Source organism: Echinops telfairi, unplaced genomic scaffold (genome assembly GCF_000313985.2).
Source record: "Echinops telfairi isolate 266 unplaced genomic scaffold, ASM31398v2 ScPeMD7_7467;HRSCAF=8505_0, whole genome shotgun sequence".
Taxonomy (NCBI): domain Eukaryota; kingdom Metazoa; phylum Chordata; class Mammalia; order Afrosoricida; family Tenrecidae; genus Echinops; species Echinops telfairi.
In genome coordinates this window covers 13545912-13562049 of record NW_022111367.1, presented here as the reverse complement: position 1 = coordinate 13562049, position 16138 = coordinate 13545912, and the positions used below count along the sequence as shown (strand labels likewise).

General features: G+C 40.5%; 1 protein-coding gene across 1 annotated transcript; it reads left to right on the top strand.

Annotated features, from left to right (window-relative positions):
• The first annotated feature begins 1257 nt into the window (after positions 1 to 1257).
• Positions 1258 to 15420, top strand: POGLUT2 (protein O-glucosyltransferase 2). Its single transcript, XM_004704294.2, has 10 exons — positions 1258 to 1804; positions 3300 to 3505; positions 5048 to 5253; positions 5421 to 5498; positions 7167 to 7339; positions 7457 to 7694; positions 8997 to 9206; positions 11061 to 11150; positions 12810 to 12917; positions 15206 to 15420. The coding sequence occupies exons 1-10, from the start codon at positions 1623 to 1625 to the stop codon at positions 15221 to 15223; spliced, it is 1509 nt and encodes a 502-aa protein (XP_004704351.1). The 5' UTR covers positions 1258 to 1622; the 3' UTR covers positions 15224 to 15420.
• The last annotated feature ends 718 nt before the right edge of the window (positions 15421 to 16138 follow it).

Sequence of the window (16138 nt, the reverse complement as noted above, 5' to 3'; positions counted from 1 at the left end):
TGGGGGTTCGGCTTGGCCGGCGCGTCCCGGCAGGCACCGGGGGGCGGGGCGAGCTCCCTCTCTGAACCGCGGAGCAGCTGAGGCCGCCGGCACGCCTTCTTCCCTCCCTCCTCCCGCCCCCTGGACCGGAAGTAGGCGTTCACGGCGGGAGCGAGGAGACCCAGCCTGCCGGGTACTCTCGCCCGCGGCCGACTGGGGTGCCTGCGCGCACGTGTCAAGGGGTGTGGTTATGGTACGGGGGGCAGAGGAAAACCCTGGCGGAGGGCTCTTGAATAAATGATTAGTTTCCGTTCGTAAACGTAATTACAACCTGTGTGACACTCCTGCCGGATTTCGGGGCAGCGGGCTGGGACCCGAGCGGTGGGGAAGGGAAGGCAGCTGCAGTTGGATTGCGCCGCTGACCCGGAGGTGGTCGGCAAACCCCTCCTAGCGACGGAAGGACCTGGGGACGGCCACCGTGCGCCGGGTGTGCCAGGAAGACGCGCGTGCACGGGAATCCCCAGTACTCGCAGCACTGGCAGGGGCACCTCCAAATCCCCCTACGTTCACAAGCGGACTTATCCTTCTCCTCCACCGCGTGCCCCCGGCTCCGCGGAGCTTAAAGTCGGCCTTGGGGGGACATCAATGCAATGGTCCTTTCGGGCGACCCCGGGGATCTGGGACAGAGGTGACCCTTTTCAAGTGGGGCGTGAGGAGCCGACCTCGGACGCGGCCAGCCTGCGCCCCCGGATTGCCTTGCAGGGGATCGGGGACACTGCCAGCTCCCATCCATAGCCCAGGGCCCGTCGGCTACTCGTCCGGCGGGGTTGGGTCGCTGTGCAGCGGCGGAGTGGAGCAGGGCCCAGCGGTTCCAGCTTCCAGCATGTGGCTAGCCTGCTGGCGCCCGCCCGGACGCACCTGGAGTCACCTTGCACCCTGAATGACCGCGCCCGGCCATCAGTTGATAGAATATATTTTTCAGAACCTTTCCCGCCCCCATCATGTTTTACACCGCTCTCCGCACGTGCGGAGGATACAACCACCGAAAATCAAATCTGAGCTGTGCCCTCGGACCCGAGTGCTTCGCTGAGAGGCATCTGTGGTCTTTACCCGTCCCCCGAAACCGGCGGTGGCCAAGCAACTAGATGAGTGGGCGCTGGGTAAAATCTGGCAGGATTTCCGCTAGTCCGATGGAGAACTACATATCCCAAGAAGCCCGTGGCGCCCCGACGCGTGTCCACTCCACCGTCCACTTGGAGAAGGTCTTACTAAGCCTGGCCCCGACGCCAGGGCCAATCGCCTGGGCTTCACCTTGGTCTGGACCCTGAGGCGGACTCCCCCACAGATGATGCTCCAGCTGTAGCGCTCACCAAAGTTGAACTGTCCGACAGAAAAAGGAGCGTCGTGGTTCTGGTCCCTTTCAGCCAGACGACGGCCATCCTTCACCTGAGCATGTCAGCCCTCTGCTTGTGATTTTCCTGGAGGAGAGTGGAAATCGGATTGCCTGCTTTGCACCTTAAGCGACACCTTTTGGAGCCCTGTTTGCTGCGCTGCTTGGCGTTGACCCTGTCCTAGCCGCGGTTGGTCCTGCCTGCATCTTATGTTTCTTTATCTGTAAATCATTTCGACAGTCCGTGTTGTAAATGTGTGGCATTTTGCTGCTTTACTGCTTCTTTCTGGGAAAAAGTCCAGCACTGGCTGATACCGGCGGAGAGAAGCGACTGAGCCCTGAGAAGAGTGAAATATGGGGACCTGGGCTGAAAGCGGATGTCGTGCTTCCAGCCCGCTATTTCTACATCCAGGCAGTGGATGCATCAGGCAATACGTAAGTCGAGAAATGGCATCCTAGGTATTTTGGTTAGCAGTAAAACATTAAAAAGATGAATATTTCTGCTCAAGAATTCCTTTCTCCACAACGGTTTAAATTCTGGGGTATGTGGGTACTTGGTCCACATCTGATTGTGCCAGACTCTTCCATCCAAATTTTCATGCTAACTGTAGAATTAATTCATAGATAGTTTTCCCCTTAACTACTTTTTATGGAGATGCCGGCATTATTAGGGGAAAGATAGAGCCCGTTTATTTTGCTGAAAATATCAGTGCTGTTTCTAACTACTTTTCGCATAAACTAATAGGGCATTTTAATCCAATGGTTAGATATGGTGGACAATCTGACTCTGGTGCTGCCACTAAAGCACTGTCTGAAACTAAGAGCTTAAAGAGAAAGCCACAAGATGTCATTCTAACAAGTTGAATCCTATCTTAAGATTGGTTTTTTTGTAAGTCACACCTGAAATGATTGCCTTTTTATTGAAGAATTTTGACCATGTGTATTTGGTACAAACCAATCTTAGATATAAAATGTGTAAATCTTGTCACCTGGGGACACTAAATGATATATTAATAGGAAGAGGACTCCAGTCAGCCAACAAAACACTGATACAGTATGAGTATAATAACAATTTACCTAGGCTGCCCTGGTGATGCAGTGGGTTACAATTGGGCTGCTAACCTCAAGGTTGGTAGTTCAAACCCAGCAGCCACTCCCATCAGCTGCTCTTTGAGAGATGAGGTACAGATGAGGTTCTGTACCGCTGTAAAGGTTTACAGTCTTGGAAACCCACAGAGGCTTATGAATTGGAGTCAACTCAATGACAGTGAGTAATGTTTTTTGTTAGATTTTGGTTTTGATTTTTTGCCCATTTCCGAAGCTGAGCACAACGTATTGGATTTTAAAGAATAATTTCATTAAATTTTTCAAAAGATCGTTATCTTCAGAAGCAAGTTTGGGTTGCAAGCCACAAGTTCTTCAATTTAGGCCTACCAGCTACCCCAGGGGAGAAAGATAAGACTATATGTTTGGGTGAAGATTTAATAGTCTTGGTAACCCTAAATTTAGAAATACTGGTATGTTTTCCATAAGGGTTTTTTATGTCAAATGTGTAGGGTTATAAGGGGAATAGACTCCACGACAATAGTCTAGTTTTGTTTTTGGATTTCAGACATGATATGTTTCCTACAGGGAGAGTCATGGAATCAAGAGGTTGGTAATAGCTATTTTAATATAGAGAAAGTATAAGTAAGTTTTACACGTACATAGATTATTAAGCTAACATAATCCCTTGTGATTTTCTGATGAAAATATCTGTCATCTTGACCGTTTTCTCTTTTTTTGAAATAGTTATAATATTCTGTTATCAAAAGCTTAAGAGAGAAGAAATAAGCACATGGTTGGAGGAGAATCGTAAAATTATCAAACTAGAGGATATAATCATTTTGAGTTTATTCCTTACTATATATTTTATCACTCCCCATCACAGATTCACATCTTCCCCAGGTGAAGAGGTGTTCCAGGTTAAAATCTCAGCACCCGATGAGCAATTCACTAGAGTTGGAGTCCAGGTTTTAGACCGAAAGGATGGATCCTTCATAGTAAGATACAGAATGTATGCAAGCTACAAAAATCTGAAGATAGAAGTTAAATTTCAAGGTCAACATGTAGCCAAATCTCCATATATTCTAAAAGGTAAATTGGAGCATCAGTTTAAAGCAACAGTATTTAAAACAATGAGATATTATATCTACCAACATTAATTTAGCATTTTGTTTTGTTTTTCCCACTGAGTGAAATAAATAGAAGTTCTTTATTTTAAAAAATAGAAGTTCTTTATTTAAACTAAATTAAGAGTCTAGGAAAAAGAGAGAAAGTGAAGATTTGAACAGAAATTATTAGGAGAGAGGTGAGTACATATTAATAGAAATTTTTTTCCTTAGGATAAATAATGAGAGTAATCAAGCTGTATGTGTTCATGTGCAACACTTTTACTGCAGATGCACCTTAGACACTTGTGTGCCAGTAGGTGTTATTGAAATTTGGTAGATGGCTATAGGAATGGAGAGGGATTAATTCAGGACAGGTGAAGAGTTGGTTGTTGTTTGTGCCAATGCCATTTTTCCAGAGAATTCTCTTATGTTTCCTTTAACCAGCATGACAGTGTAGCTTTGTTACCTAGAAGCATATCCTCAAATAGTATAAATAGAAGGGCACACATTTTTTTCTGTCCCTCCTTTCCCCTTTCCCTCCACACAAGAAAGACAAATGTTTTTTTTTAAGATTTGATTTATTTTTACTACAGTCCATGGGGATCACATGATAGAGTATATATAATCAACTAAATCTGAAAAAGATACTCCGTTTTCAACTACAACTTAAATCATATGGGAATCTCTAAATTACAGAAAGAATTCAGAGCGTGCTGTATTAGTATTATTTCTATAAGCATAGAATTAATTTATTAGAACAGTAATGAAATGGCCTCTATTGAAGGCTGCCTTTTTCTTTGTAACTCTTTTATTTAAATGCCAAACATATTATTTGTTATGTTTCAAATTAATGATAACTTACACTTAAGAAAATAACCTTAGACATTTTAAGAACCTTTCTGTAACGAGACCATTGAAATACTAATTTCAAATCATTTTTGTCTTTCATTAAAAACAAGTTTACTTCTCTGGCATCCTGTATCCTTTAACCAATGTTTTATTGGTCCTGTGCACTTAAATTATTTGAACTAATATTGAAACATAATATCCACTGAAGAGCAAAAATAGCTACCTGTTAGCTTTCTTTTAAAGGTATCATGGCAACACAGTGGTTAAATCACTCCGTGCCAAATGAAAGGTGGGAGTTCAAACTCACCAGCCAGCTCTGCAGGAGCAGGTGTGGCAGTTGGCTTATGGGGAAACTGGACTCCGCTTGATGGGGTCTCTGTAAGTCATCAGGGACTTGACAGCACTGGGTTTCTTGTAAGCTCATGCAAAGTGGGCCTAATTAGGAAAATCGCAGAAGGCTTCCCTGAGAAGATTTGTCAAGAGTAAAGGCATAATTTACTAGAGTTGCCTCAATGTAATGGAAATGTGGGTTTTAAAAATACTTTTAAAATCAAAATGCTCTTTCTATTTAAGTAATTAGGGAAAAATCTGTGAGTCCATATGAGAGACATTTGTTGGGTATTTCAAATGCTGAGGAAATTATTACTGTTATACATTATGACTTGTATGTAATCAGGACCAGTTTACCATGAGAATTGTGACTGCCCGTTGGAAGACAGTGCAGCCTGGCTACAGGAGATGAACTGCCCAGAAACCATCACTCAGATTCAGAGAGATCTGGCACATTTTCCAACCGTTGACCCAGATAAGATTGCAGCAGAAATCCCAAAAAGATTTGGACAGAGACAAAGCTTGTGTCACTACACCTTGAAGGATAACAAGGTACAGTGCATGACTGAGGGATTTGTTTGTATTGGATTTTTTTTTTTGAGCATTTGGATATAAATGATTAAGTCCTTTATTAAAAACCACCCTATTGAGGATCATCGTGACAAACTTTTCTTCAGAGAAGTCTGTCAGTACTTTAACAAATGAACATTCTCTTTTAGGTTTACATCAAGACTCATGGTGAGCACGTGGGTTTTCGAATTTTCATGGATGCCATCCTGCTTTCTTTGACTAGAAAGGTTTGTAGATGTTTCCTCTTTGCTATAATATATAACTTCAGCCAAAGTTTTTTAATATAATTTGTCAAAAATTAAAATAATCATAATATAAATGGTTTTCTATTGTGGGGTCTTATTAGAATTCTGTTCTGAAGTTTTGTATCATTTAGGGTACATTTTAGAGGAAAATAACAAATAATAAAATCATTTTCGTACCAAACATACTTTGAGTCCAGAGAAGATTTGCTGTGTATTAAATCCTGTTTCTTTGTATATTGTACTTTAGTAGAGTTTCGGTGGTATTTTTTAAATGACTTAAAATAAAAAAACTATATTCTTAGCAATTATTTGATAGCTACTTATTGTATAATCGGTGTACATATCTTGATTGAATTATTCTTTAAAGAGAATAGTTCCCTCTGACAGTTGCAAGACATTTTCAGTCCATGAATTCTGAATGTGGTAGCTATATAGCATCAATGACTATACTCCCTTAAATATGGCAACTCAGTGTAAAGAAAATAAAAATCCTTAAAACGGGAGCATTAGACAGCATTGTGATAAATGGAGAAAAATTTGAATTTGTCAAAGACCCACAATTAATGCTTATGGAAGCAGCGGTCAAGAACGCAAATGATGTATTGGACAAATCTGTTTCACAAGACCTCTTTGAAATGTTAAAGAGCAAAGAAGTCACTTTGAGGAATTAGGTGCATGTGACCCACGCCATGATATTTTCAGTTGCTTTATATGTATGTGAAAGTTAGACACAAGGAAGACAAAAGAATTGAATTATGGTATAATAAATAATACTGAAATTACCCTGGACTTCCAGAAGAACAAACAAATATCTGTCTTGGAAGAAGGAGAGCCAGAGTGCTCCTGGGAGGGAGGATGGAGAGACTTCGTCTCAAGAACTTGGGACGTGTCACCAGGAGAGACCAGTGCCTGGAAAAGGCCCTGATGCTTGGTGAAACAGAGGGTCAGCGAGGAAGAGGAAGATGCTTCTTGAGATCTGGACAGTGGCTGCAACATAACAGAAGCTGTGGGCTCAAAACATAACAGCAATTGTGAGGAGGGCTCATGACCAGGCCGTGTTTTGTTCTGTCGTACATAGAGTGCGTCCAGTTTTTTCGTGCTCATCTGTGTCAGAACATAATTAAGAATGCTGTTCATGTCTTCTCTTCCTCAGTAGGCTTCACACACTGACCAACACAAATCTTGCCTAAATTTAAATCACTCATTTTATCATTGCTTCCAGCATGTTTCAAGGCTAAGTAAAGTTTCAGCATTTCCATGTCATTTGCCATTAGAGGCAGCATAGCTTGGGAGTCAAAACAATAGACCTGGATTTGATAGTGTGCTTCCCAGGGTCAAATACTGGCCCCAACATCTACCAGATGTATGATTTTGACATTGGAAGCATCTGGCTCATTAACACATTACTAGGTTTAGATTCCCAAGTGCTCTTTTAACATGTCTTTTAACAGTATTACAATAGAGATTGCCTTCATCATTTTATCCCTTTTGTAGCAAATATATTGGCCAATAAACCGTATTTGCTAGAAAGTTACCCATTGCTCAAGCCAAAGTAATTATCATTACTTGAAGCTTTTAAAGCTGGCCTTTAAATTCAAAGTATTCTCCAATGAGAGAAACGTGAATGATCGGTTTTGGTTTTTTTCCTAGGTGAAGATGCCAGATGTAGAATTTTTTGTTAATTTGGGAGACTGGCCTTTGGAAAAAAAGAAATCCAACTCAAACATCCATCCAATCTTTTCCTGGTGTGGATCCACAGATTCCAAAGATATTGTGATGCCGACCTACGACTTGACTGATTCTGTTCTAGAAACCATGGGCCGGTGAGAGACAGGTTACAGTTGACCCAGAGCATTGGTTTTATTTGGTGAGTCCTTGTCTACCAACATCTGTGATGTGAAAGCTTGGGAGGAAAATCTTTTGCACTTTCTGTCTTCTAGAGTAAGCCTGGATATGATGTCTGTGCAAGCTAACACGGGTCCTCCTTGGGAAAACAAAAACTCCACAGCTGTCTGGAGAGGGAGAGACAGCCGCAAAGAGAGACTGGAGCTGGTTAAGCTCAGTAGAGAACACCCAGAACTCATAGATGCTGCTTTCACCAACTTTTTCTTCTTTAAACACGATGAGAGCCTGTACGGCCCCATTGTGAAACACATTTCATTTTTTGATTTCTTCAAGGTATGACATTATCAGTGGCCAGTCTTTGTTTATTTTTCTAGATACCTTCATTTATGTGTAAATAGCACTTGGGGGGAAGGACATTGAAGCCTATAAATTTCAGGAGTGGACAAAGAAAGCACAAAACTTGGTGACTGTCAAGACATGGCGGGCGCGGGCGCGGGCTGGTTTGGGAACCTGGCAATGTCTTCAGTATCCAGCACTGACATGAAATACACATCGAGGGCCCTGGGTTGGGTCACATTATTTTCCAATTAACTTTCAAGATAAACAAATTTCCACTCCAAATCTTTGGTCATTAATAACTACTTGTAAGTCATTTTATAAATACTTTCCCCTAGAACCAGACAACACAACAGATAAAAGATGATAGAGCAGTGTCTTTTATTAGACCTTCTGATCTTATTTATTTATTAATTTATGTAAGTTGAATAAATTAAAACATAGCCACATTCACTGCCTGGGTGCTCTGTAGAGAAGGGATAGTTTATTGTGCCTAGAATGTGGGTTGCATGTGTTCTAGCGAGTACTCCATTTCCAATAATTTCCTTTTCCAACCAGTCAAAAAACACTGCTGTACTCACTAGACCACTGGGTGGTTTTTGAAGCACCGTATATTGGAGAGGAAGGAGGACAAAAGGAAGTCCCCTGATTCAGTATGTTAGGCCATCAGTGATTAGCAAGCTCTGTGCTGTAGACAGTCAAGTTTTCTTTCGATACATTACATGGCAATCTATGGAACTAAATAAAAGAATTGAGACAGGCCATATCTCCTCACAGATGTGTGATGATTTCTTGGCTTTAGTCCTACCTGTTGAGTTTTCTACTAATACTGGTGGTTGATTACCACAATCCTGTGAATGTTTTTATTTACAGATGTTATTGCATGAAGTATGCTAATTTCTATAAGGCACTCAAGCAGCCATCTGTTGTTTGAAAAAGATGGTTACCATGACACAGTATGTGACATCATTAGGTTCACATGTGCACATAATAAACACCAGAGGAATTACAATGTCAAGAATAACTGTATCTTTCCTTATGTTGTAGCCTTAGAAGAACAGTTTTATTACTTCAGTGTTAAAATTGTTGCCTCCTTTGTGGTATTTAGGGATGAATCTAAATAAGTATTTGGCTTTGGGTCCCCACGTAAACACTAGAACTCACAGCCACAAGGTCAGCAAAATAAGCCAGTTTCTATCTGGGGATGGAGAGGGTGCATATGTGGTAAGGAGAGGAGGCTTAAAAGTGGAATAAAGGATATATACTTGAAGTTCTTCTAACTTACTGCTTTTTTTGTAGCATAAGTATCAAATAAATATTGATGGCACTGTAGCAGCCTATCGCCTGCCATATCTACTGGTCGGTGACAGTGTTGTTCTGAAGCAAGACTCCATCTACTATGAACATTTTTACAATGAGCTACAGCCCTGGAAACACTATATTCCAATTAAAAACAACCTAAGTGATCTCCTAGAAAAACTTAAATGGGCAAAAGATCATGATGAAGAGGTAAGGTCAGTCTCCTTATTTATCATCACGCCTGTTGCCTTCAAGTTCATTCCAATGCATAACAACTCTATCGAACAGAATAGAGCTGCCCCATAAGGTTTCCACGACTTTCTCTCACTGAGAAGCTGCTGGGTTCAAACCTCTGACTTTTCAGTTAACAGCTGAGAGCTTGACCACCGTGCCACCAGGGTGCCTTGTACATACACTGGTACCCCAGAGTTAGCGGTTCATTGTAAAAAAGTCTTGTACTTGGGAAGGGTTCATGATCCTCTGATATAGATTCTTAGTTGAAATTGGGGGACAGCCTTCACATGAAATAAAAATCATATTAACTGTCCTTAGAGTGAACATTGGCATAGAACTTTCTACTCTGAATACGAAGCAAAAATACTAAACCTTGACCTTGAGGTTCTCTCTTGCAGTCAGGTGGTCTGGGTCTTAGGCACTGACTTTAGATGGCCAGTCTTCTTAGAAAAGCAATTAATTGTGCTATAGGTTTTAATAAGGGATTATATTATATTAATCCTTAAAATAAGTGCCTGATGAAATTGTTACGGCAAAAAAATGAAGCATCATTTTGCATTTATGTGTACCTTCTCTTTCCAAGACAGGCTTACTTCTAGATGGTTTTTGATTTAGTTCTGTTCCACTAATACGACTTTTCAAACTTCCCCATCTTCAAAACCTCACTTTGATTTGGACCAAGGTTATGTTAAATGGTGGCATAGTGGATGATATGGGGAGCTGTTAACTGCAGGGTCAGCAGTTCCAATCCAGCTGTTGTTGAGAGAAGCATGAGGATGTCTGCTTCTGTGAAGATTTACAGCCTTGGGAACCTTAGGGAGTAGTTCTTTCCTGTCCTGTAGAATTAAGAGTAGAGATAGATTTGATGGCTATAGGAAACAGAAACACTAGAGGGGGTTTTACAAGGTGGTCACAAGTAATTACAGCATTTCCTGAGGACTGCTGAGGGAATATCTGATGAGCGTCTGGTGTCAAGATGCTAATTTAGGACTGTTCTTTCCATACCTTTATTTAGTACTGGTGGTTGTGGGCAATGCACCAGGCCTGCTAAGCCCAAAGCCAGTAGTTCGAAACTACCAGCCCTCCTGGGCCAAAAGATGGAGGCTATCCTGTAAGGATTTGCAGCCTTGGAAACTCACAAGCACAGCTCTATTCTGCCTTACAGGTTCATAAGTTGGAATCAACTCAAGTTTGGTTTGGGCTTTACCATATAAGAAACCATTTTCCTTATCTATCTATCTACTTATGCTTATGATTAAATAAACAGAATTATTAAATATAGTATATTTTATATGTAAAATTCATTTAGGGTTACCATGAGTCAGAATCAACTTGATGGCAATGGGTTTTTGTTTTATTTTTAATTCATTTACTGTGTCAGTTTGCCTTGCTACCATAACAAATTACCACAAAGTGGGTGACTTAAAACAATATAAGTTTATTCTTTCTCAGTTCTAAACACTAGAAATTCAAATTCATGGTGTCATTAGGATCATACTAGCCCTAAAGACTCTAGGGGAGGTCCCTCCCATTTCTTCCGGCTTCATTATTCCATGTCTCTGCCACCAGTGCTGGCATTCTTCCCCGAATGTCTCTTCTCTTTGTATAAGGACACCAGTCATATTAGATTAGAATGTATACACACTTACTCCAGTACCTCCTCGTGTTAACTAATTATGTCAGCAAATACCCTATTTCCAAATAAGGTCATGTTCACATATATTGAGGGTTAGGACTATTTCATCATATCTTTTTTTGGTGGCTACAATTCAGCCCAGGTCTGTCTGCATGGGAAAAATTTGTTTCATTATAGGGTTTTTCCCCTTACAGGCAAAGAATATAGCAAAAACTGGACAAGAATTTGCAAGAAATAATCTCATGGGTGATGACATATTTTGTTATTATTTCAAACTTTTCCAGGTGAGTATGAGTAAACATATAACTTACAGCTAGACACATCCTCGGGAACAAATCCTACACTTACTTTGTAAGTGTGGTCATATGAGGATATAGAATTCTTCTGTGAGTGAAAACCAGAGGAAAAGCCTAAATAGTAATAAAAATTTTATTATAAGCTAAAGATTAGCTAAGCAAGAAAGCCACAGCATCAGGAAAAATATTAGAAATGTGTGGTATACAGGAGTCATGGTAGTGCAGCGGTTTGAGCATAATCGATAGGTTGCAGTTTGAACCCACTAGCAGCGCCGCAGGAGAAAGATGTGACTATCTGCTTCTATAAAGATGACAGCCTTGGAAATCTTAATGGACAGTTCTACTCTCTCCAAGAGGGTCACTAAGTCGGAATCAACTCAGTGGCTAGAGGGTTTGGGTATATGTGGTATATGAGAAGGCAGGTGATGCCTGATCTTGCAAAGTTACTCTGCATGGATCCATATTTTCTCTGTCCAGCATTGTTCTTGCCTGACCATTGCATTTTCTAAACAGTGCAAGTTCTGTGTGATGTTCTATGCTGAAACCTATGTACCCTGATTTATCTTGAATGCTGTTTTTATGGACCTAACCATGGAGGGATTGTAATCAAAGCATATCTGACCACTTATGAGACTCTGAAATAGAATTCATTAATAACCAAGTAATTTTCTAAGGATAGCACCAGATCTAAATTAAGATTTTATCTCATATTGCAGATATTGAAATCCATGGCTTAGGCAACTACTATAGAACAAATGTGCTTTATTTAGTAGTAGTATTATCTATATTGAGCTCACCATATTGTAGCCTTCTCTAGGAGCTTTGGTGGTATGGTGGTTATGCATTGGGTTGCTAACCACAAGGTCAGCAGTTTGAAATCGCCAGCCACTCTACAGGAGAAAAACGAAGCTTCCTCCTCTGATAAAGTTACATTTCCGCCATGACCTATAAAGCTGCAGTTGACTTGGTGGTAGTGAGAGCGTGAACAAGGGGATAATAACATGGGGGAAGCATGAGCTATCTGCTCCCAGAAAGATTTAGTCTCAGAAACACAAAGGGACAGTTCTTCTATGTCCTACAGGGTCTCTCACTATGAGCCAAAAGGGTTTCAATGGCAGTGGGTCTTAAGGCATAGAAAGTGAACTGTGTCAACTGAATGAACTGAGAAATCACTACCTGAATATCTAAAGATCCACAAGATAGCGTTCATTCGTTAAGCTAATATTTACTTGAACCTAAGTAGCATGTTGTCTAACATAAAGGAAGCACACAATAAATGAAGATGGTGATTAATATTTGTGTAAGCCGTGGTAGAGAGTAAGGGAGAAGTAGTCTTGCATGCAGCTCATAGGAAAGATCACAATGATTATGTACACAATTATTTTCATTTTAAGACAGAAAGTGGCAAAACACCCAAGGGTCATATAAATCAAGAAGAAATGGGGGTTGTGTTAGGAATAGGCAGCAGGGGTTCAGTGGTGAGCTGTCTCTCCGAAGCTCTGTATTTAAAGTTGAGTGGGTAGTGTTACGTACCACACATTTGACACATGTATGTTAACCGAGCTACATGCTAGCAATTTTCAGTGTTTTTAATTCAGTATATACTTAAATCATTGAATTGGGAATACTTTGGTATTGTTCACACAGGAGTATGCTAATTTACAAGTGAGTGAGCCCAAAATCCGAGAGGGCATGGAAAGGGTAGAACCCCAGACTGAAGATGACCTCTTTCCCTGTACGTGCCATCGAAAAAAGGTAACTAGATCTGCCTTCAAGTTCACGTCAAAGTAAGAGCAAGCTTTGATCAAAAAGCATATTCATTCACATCATCATTCAATCAGTCAAGAAATGTCTGAGTTCCTCCTGGGGCTTCCAAGGAATTCAGTCTACCTGAGAGGCCAGGGCCACAGCTAATAATAATGTAAAAGAAAGGATGATAAAATGAAGTTAAGTAAAAGCTGTAGAAAGCCTTTGTTAATTTGAGAATGCAGATCACATGTTTTCCTATGTACCAGCTGATATCCTCATTGCTCTGCAAATTCCATTATCCCAAATTCAAGGTAAATAAATGCATGCCTATGTTTACTCCTTTTATCAGAATTACTCCTGTAAAATAAATTATTATTGATGCCATTATATTATAGCTTCATTTAGAAAAGTAGGATTCATATATGCACTTGGAAGGCTAAAAGGGACTTAAGAGAACATCTTATAAATGTCTTCATTTTACACTGAGCCCACAGAAACAATTAGCTCAAAATTCCCTATTTGGATTTTGGCAAAACAACAATTGAAAACTAGTCTGTTGCCATCAGATCTTGTGCATATTTGTATATAAAAACATCATGAAGCAAGGTAGGGTTCTTTCAGTGGTAGTTGCTCTTTGTTTGAAGGAGCATACATATAAAGACACAGAGAAGAGAGAGAGAGAGAGCCCTGCTGGCACAGTGGTTACACACTCATCTGCTAACTAGATTGTCACTGCTTTGGAGAAAGCGGTGGGAGTCTGCTTCTGTACAGATGACAATCTTGGAAACCCTATGAGGTACTTCTGCTCTGTGCTACAAGGTTGCCATGGCTCAGAATTGCTTCAACAGCAGTGGGCTTGGATTTGGTATATAAGTATGTGCATCTGGCTTGACATTATTTTAAGCAACATCATCATATTTCTAAGTGGAAAAATTCAAAATTGTGGTAGCATAGCCAAAGATAAGAAAGCTAATTTGGCAATTATATCTTTCTCTGACGGGAGCTTAAAGGGAGTAAAATGACCACTAGCCTCAGCAATGTGATGGAGCCAGCTAGCACATGCTCACAGAGTTAAATATTCAAGTATTTTGCCCAGTAGTTAAGCATTTTGTAGCCTAGAGTCATCCCAGTGGAAATATTTACGCCATGACTACCAGCAGGGTTACAAATCAGGATGGAATATGTGTGGGTGTGGATGTGTTAGTGCTTGTGCTTGGAAAGCAAGCTAGTAAGCTAGTTAGCTAACTCTCAGAAATGGTATCCCTATCAATGCTGTGGGACCATCAAATCCATTAAAGCAAGTAACAAAATAGGAATTACCAAAATTGAAAGATACTTCCTCACCAAGTTAGTGACTTGGTATCAGAACATCGGTGTCGGTTGCAAGAAAACTGGACAGTTCTTTTCTCATTTTAATCTTCGACTAAGTGATTTTGAGGAGGTGCAAAATCAGAGTTTCTTACACTGATTAAAAAAAAGGTATTAGGGGCCAGAATGATAGCTTTGTTTATTTCTTACTCACTGTCTACTCTTTCACTGTTACTATTGATAACACAAAGCTTCTGACAATTATATAGATCCTTAGATGTTTAAGTGTCCCATCAGCACTAGAAACACAAATATGGTTTCATCTATCCAATTCTTTAGAAATAGCCCTAAATTATAAAAGCTTCTAACATAACAGCTTTTTCCTTATACCACCTACAGAGAAAAATAATGAATAAACTAATGTAGAAATCATTTAAGAATTTTTTTAAATAAATCATTTTATTGGGTGCTCGTACAACTCTTATCACAATCCATACATCCATTGTGTCAAGCACATCTGTACATTTGTTACCATCATTCTCAAAACATTTTCTACTTGAGGCCTTGGTATCAGCTCATCCCCCCCCCCCCACAAACCCTTAATAATTTATAAATTATTATTATTTTTCCATGTCTTACACTGTCCGATGTCTCCCTTCACCCACATTTCTGTTGTCTGTCCTCCAGGGAGGGGGTTATATGTAGATTGTTGTGATCGGTTCCCCTTTCCTCCCCCACCTTACCCTTACCCTCCTGGTATCTCTGCTGTCATTATTGGTCCTGATTCCCTGTGTTTCCAGCTCTGTACCAGTGTACATCCTCTGGTCTAGCCAGATTTGTAAGGTAGAATTGGGATCATGACAGTGGTGGGGAGGAAGCGTTGAAGAACTAGAGGAAAGTTGTATGTTTCATTGGTGCTATACTGCACCCTGACACTGTTTAAGAATTTTTGATGCCCCTAACTTTTTTTTCCTTCTCAACTGCAGACCAAAGACGAACTCTAATACGGAAAATGCTTTCTATTCAAACAATGGTGCTCTGAAGACTTCTTATGAGAAAAAAGAATGTTTTTAAAATATTCAACAAATATGAAATATGTTTGTTCAGATTTTAAAGTGATGTATCTTATGCAGTATTCCTATGACTATTCTTAAAGCAAACATTTAGAATTTTATAATAAAACCATCTTTATGTTAAAGGACTACGTTCGGTTCATTATTAACTGTGTTTGACCATAACCCATTGCATTTGATTTGATTCCAATGCCTAGTGACAGTGTTGGCTAGGGTAGAACTGCCCCTTAGGGTTTCCAACCTTGTAAAGGTTTATGGAAGTAGACTGCCACATCTTTCTTGGGTAGAGTAGCTGATGGTTTTGAATCGCCAACCTTTCAGATAGCAGCCAAGTGCTCAATGACTTTGCCACCAAGACTCCTGTTTGAACAGTAGAGCAGTAAAAAGTGGCAATGGGGCTATGTATTGAGCTGTTGACTGCATAGTCAGCGGTTCAAGCTCAACAGCCACTCAAAGGTGAAATGATGAGGCTGTCTGCCCTGTTAAGATTTAAAATCTCAGAAACCCAAGGGGGCAGTTCTACACTGTCCTAACTGGGTCATTAAGACTGGAATGAAGTCAGTGGCAGTGAGTTTTAACTATGAGCACCATGGAAGCTTCAGGCCACCTCCCTAGACTTGGCTTACAAGATAAAGCCATTATTTTGCTTCCTTTGTTGTAGTTGCCACCCAGTGCCAACTTCATGATTGTTTACAACACTCATTTGGGGTATCCAGTCATCTACACCCAAACCTGATTCTAACTAACTATATCAGGCCTTTCATAATCTGACCTCAGCCTACATCTTTAGTCACTCTCACTGTTTCCTATAGCTCAGTGGAAGTAATCGTACAGTTCTTTAAATGT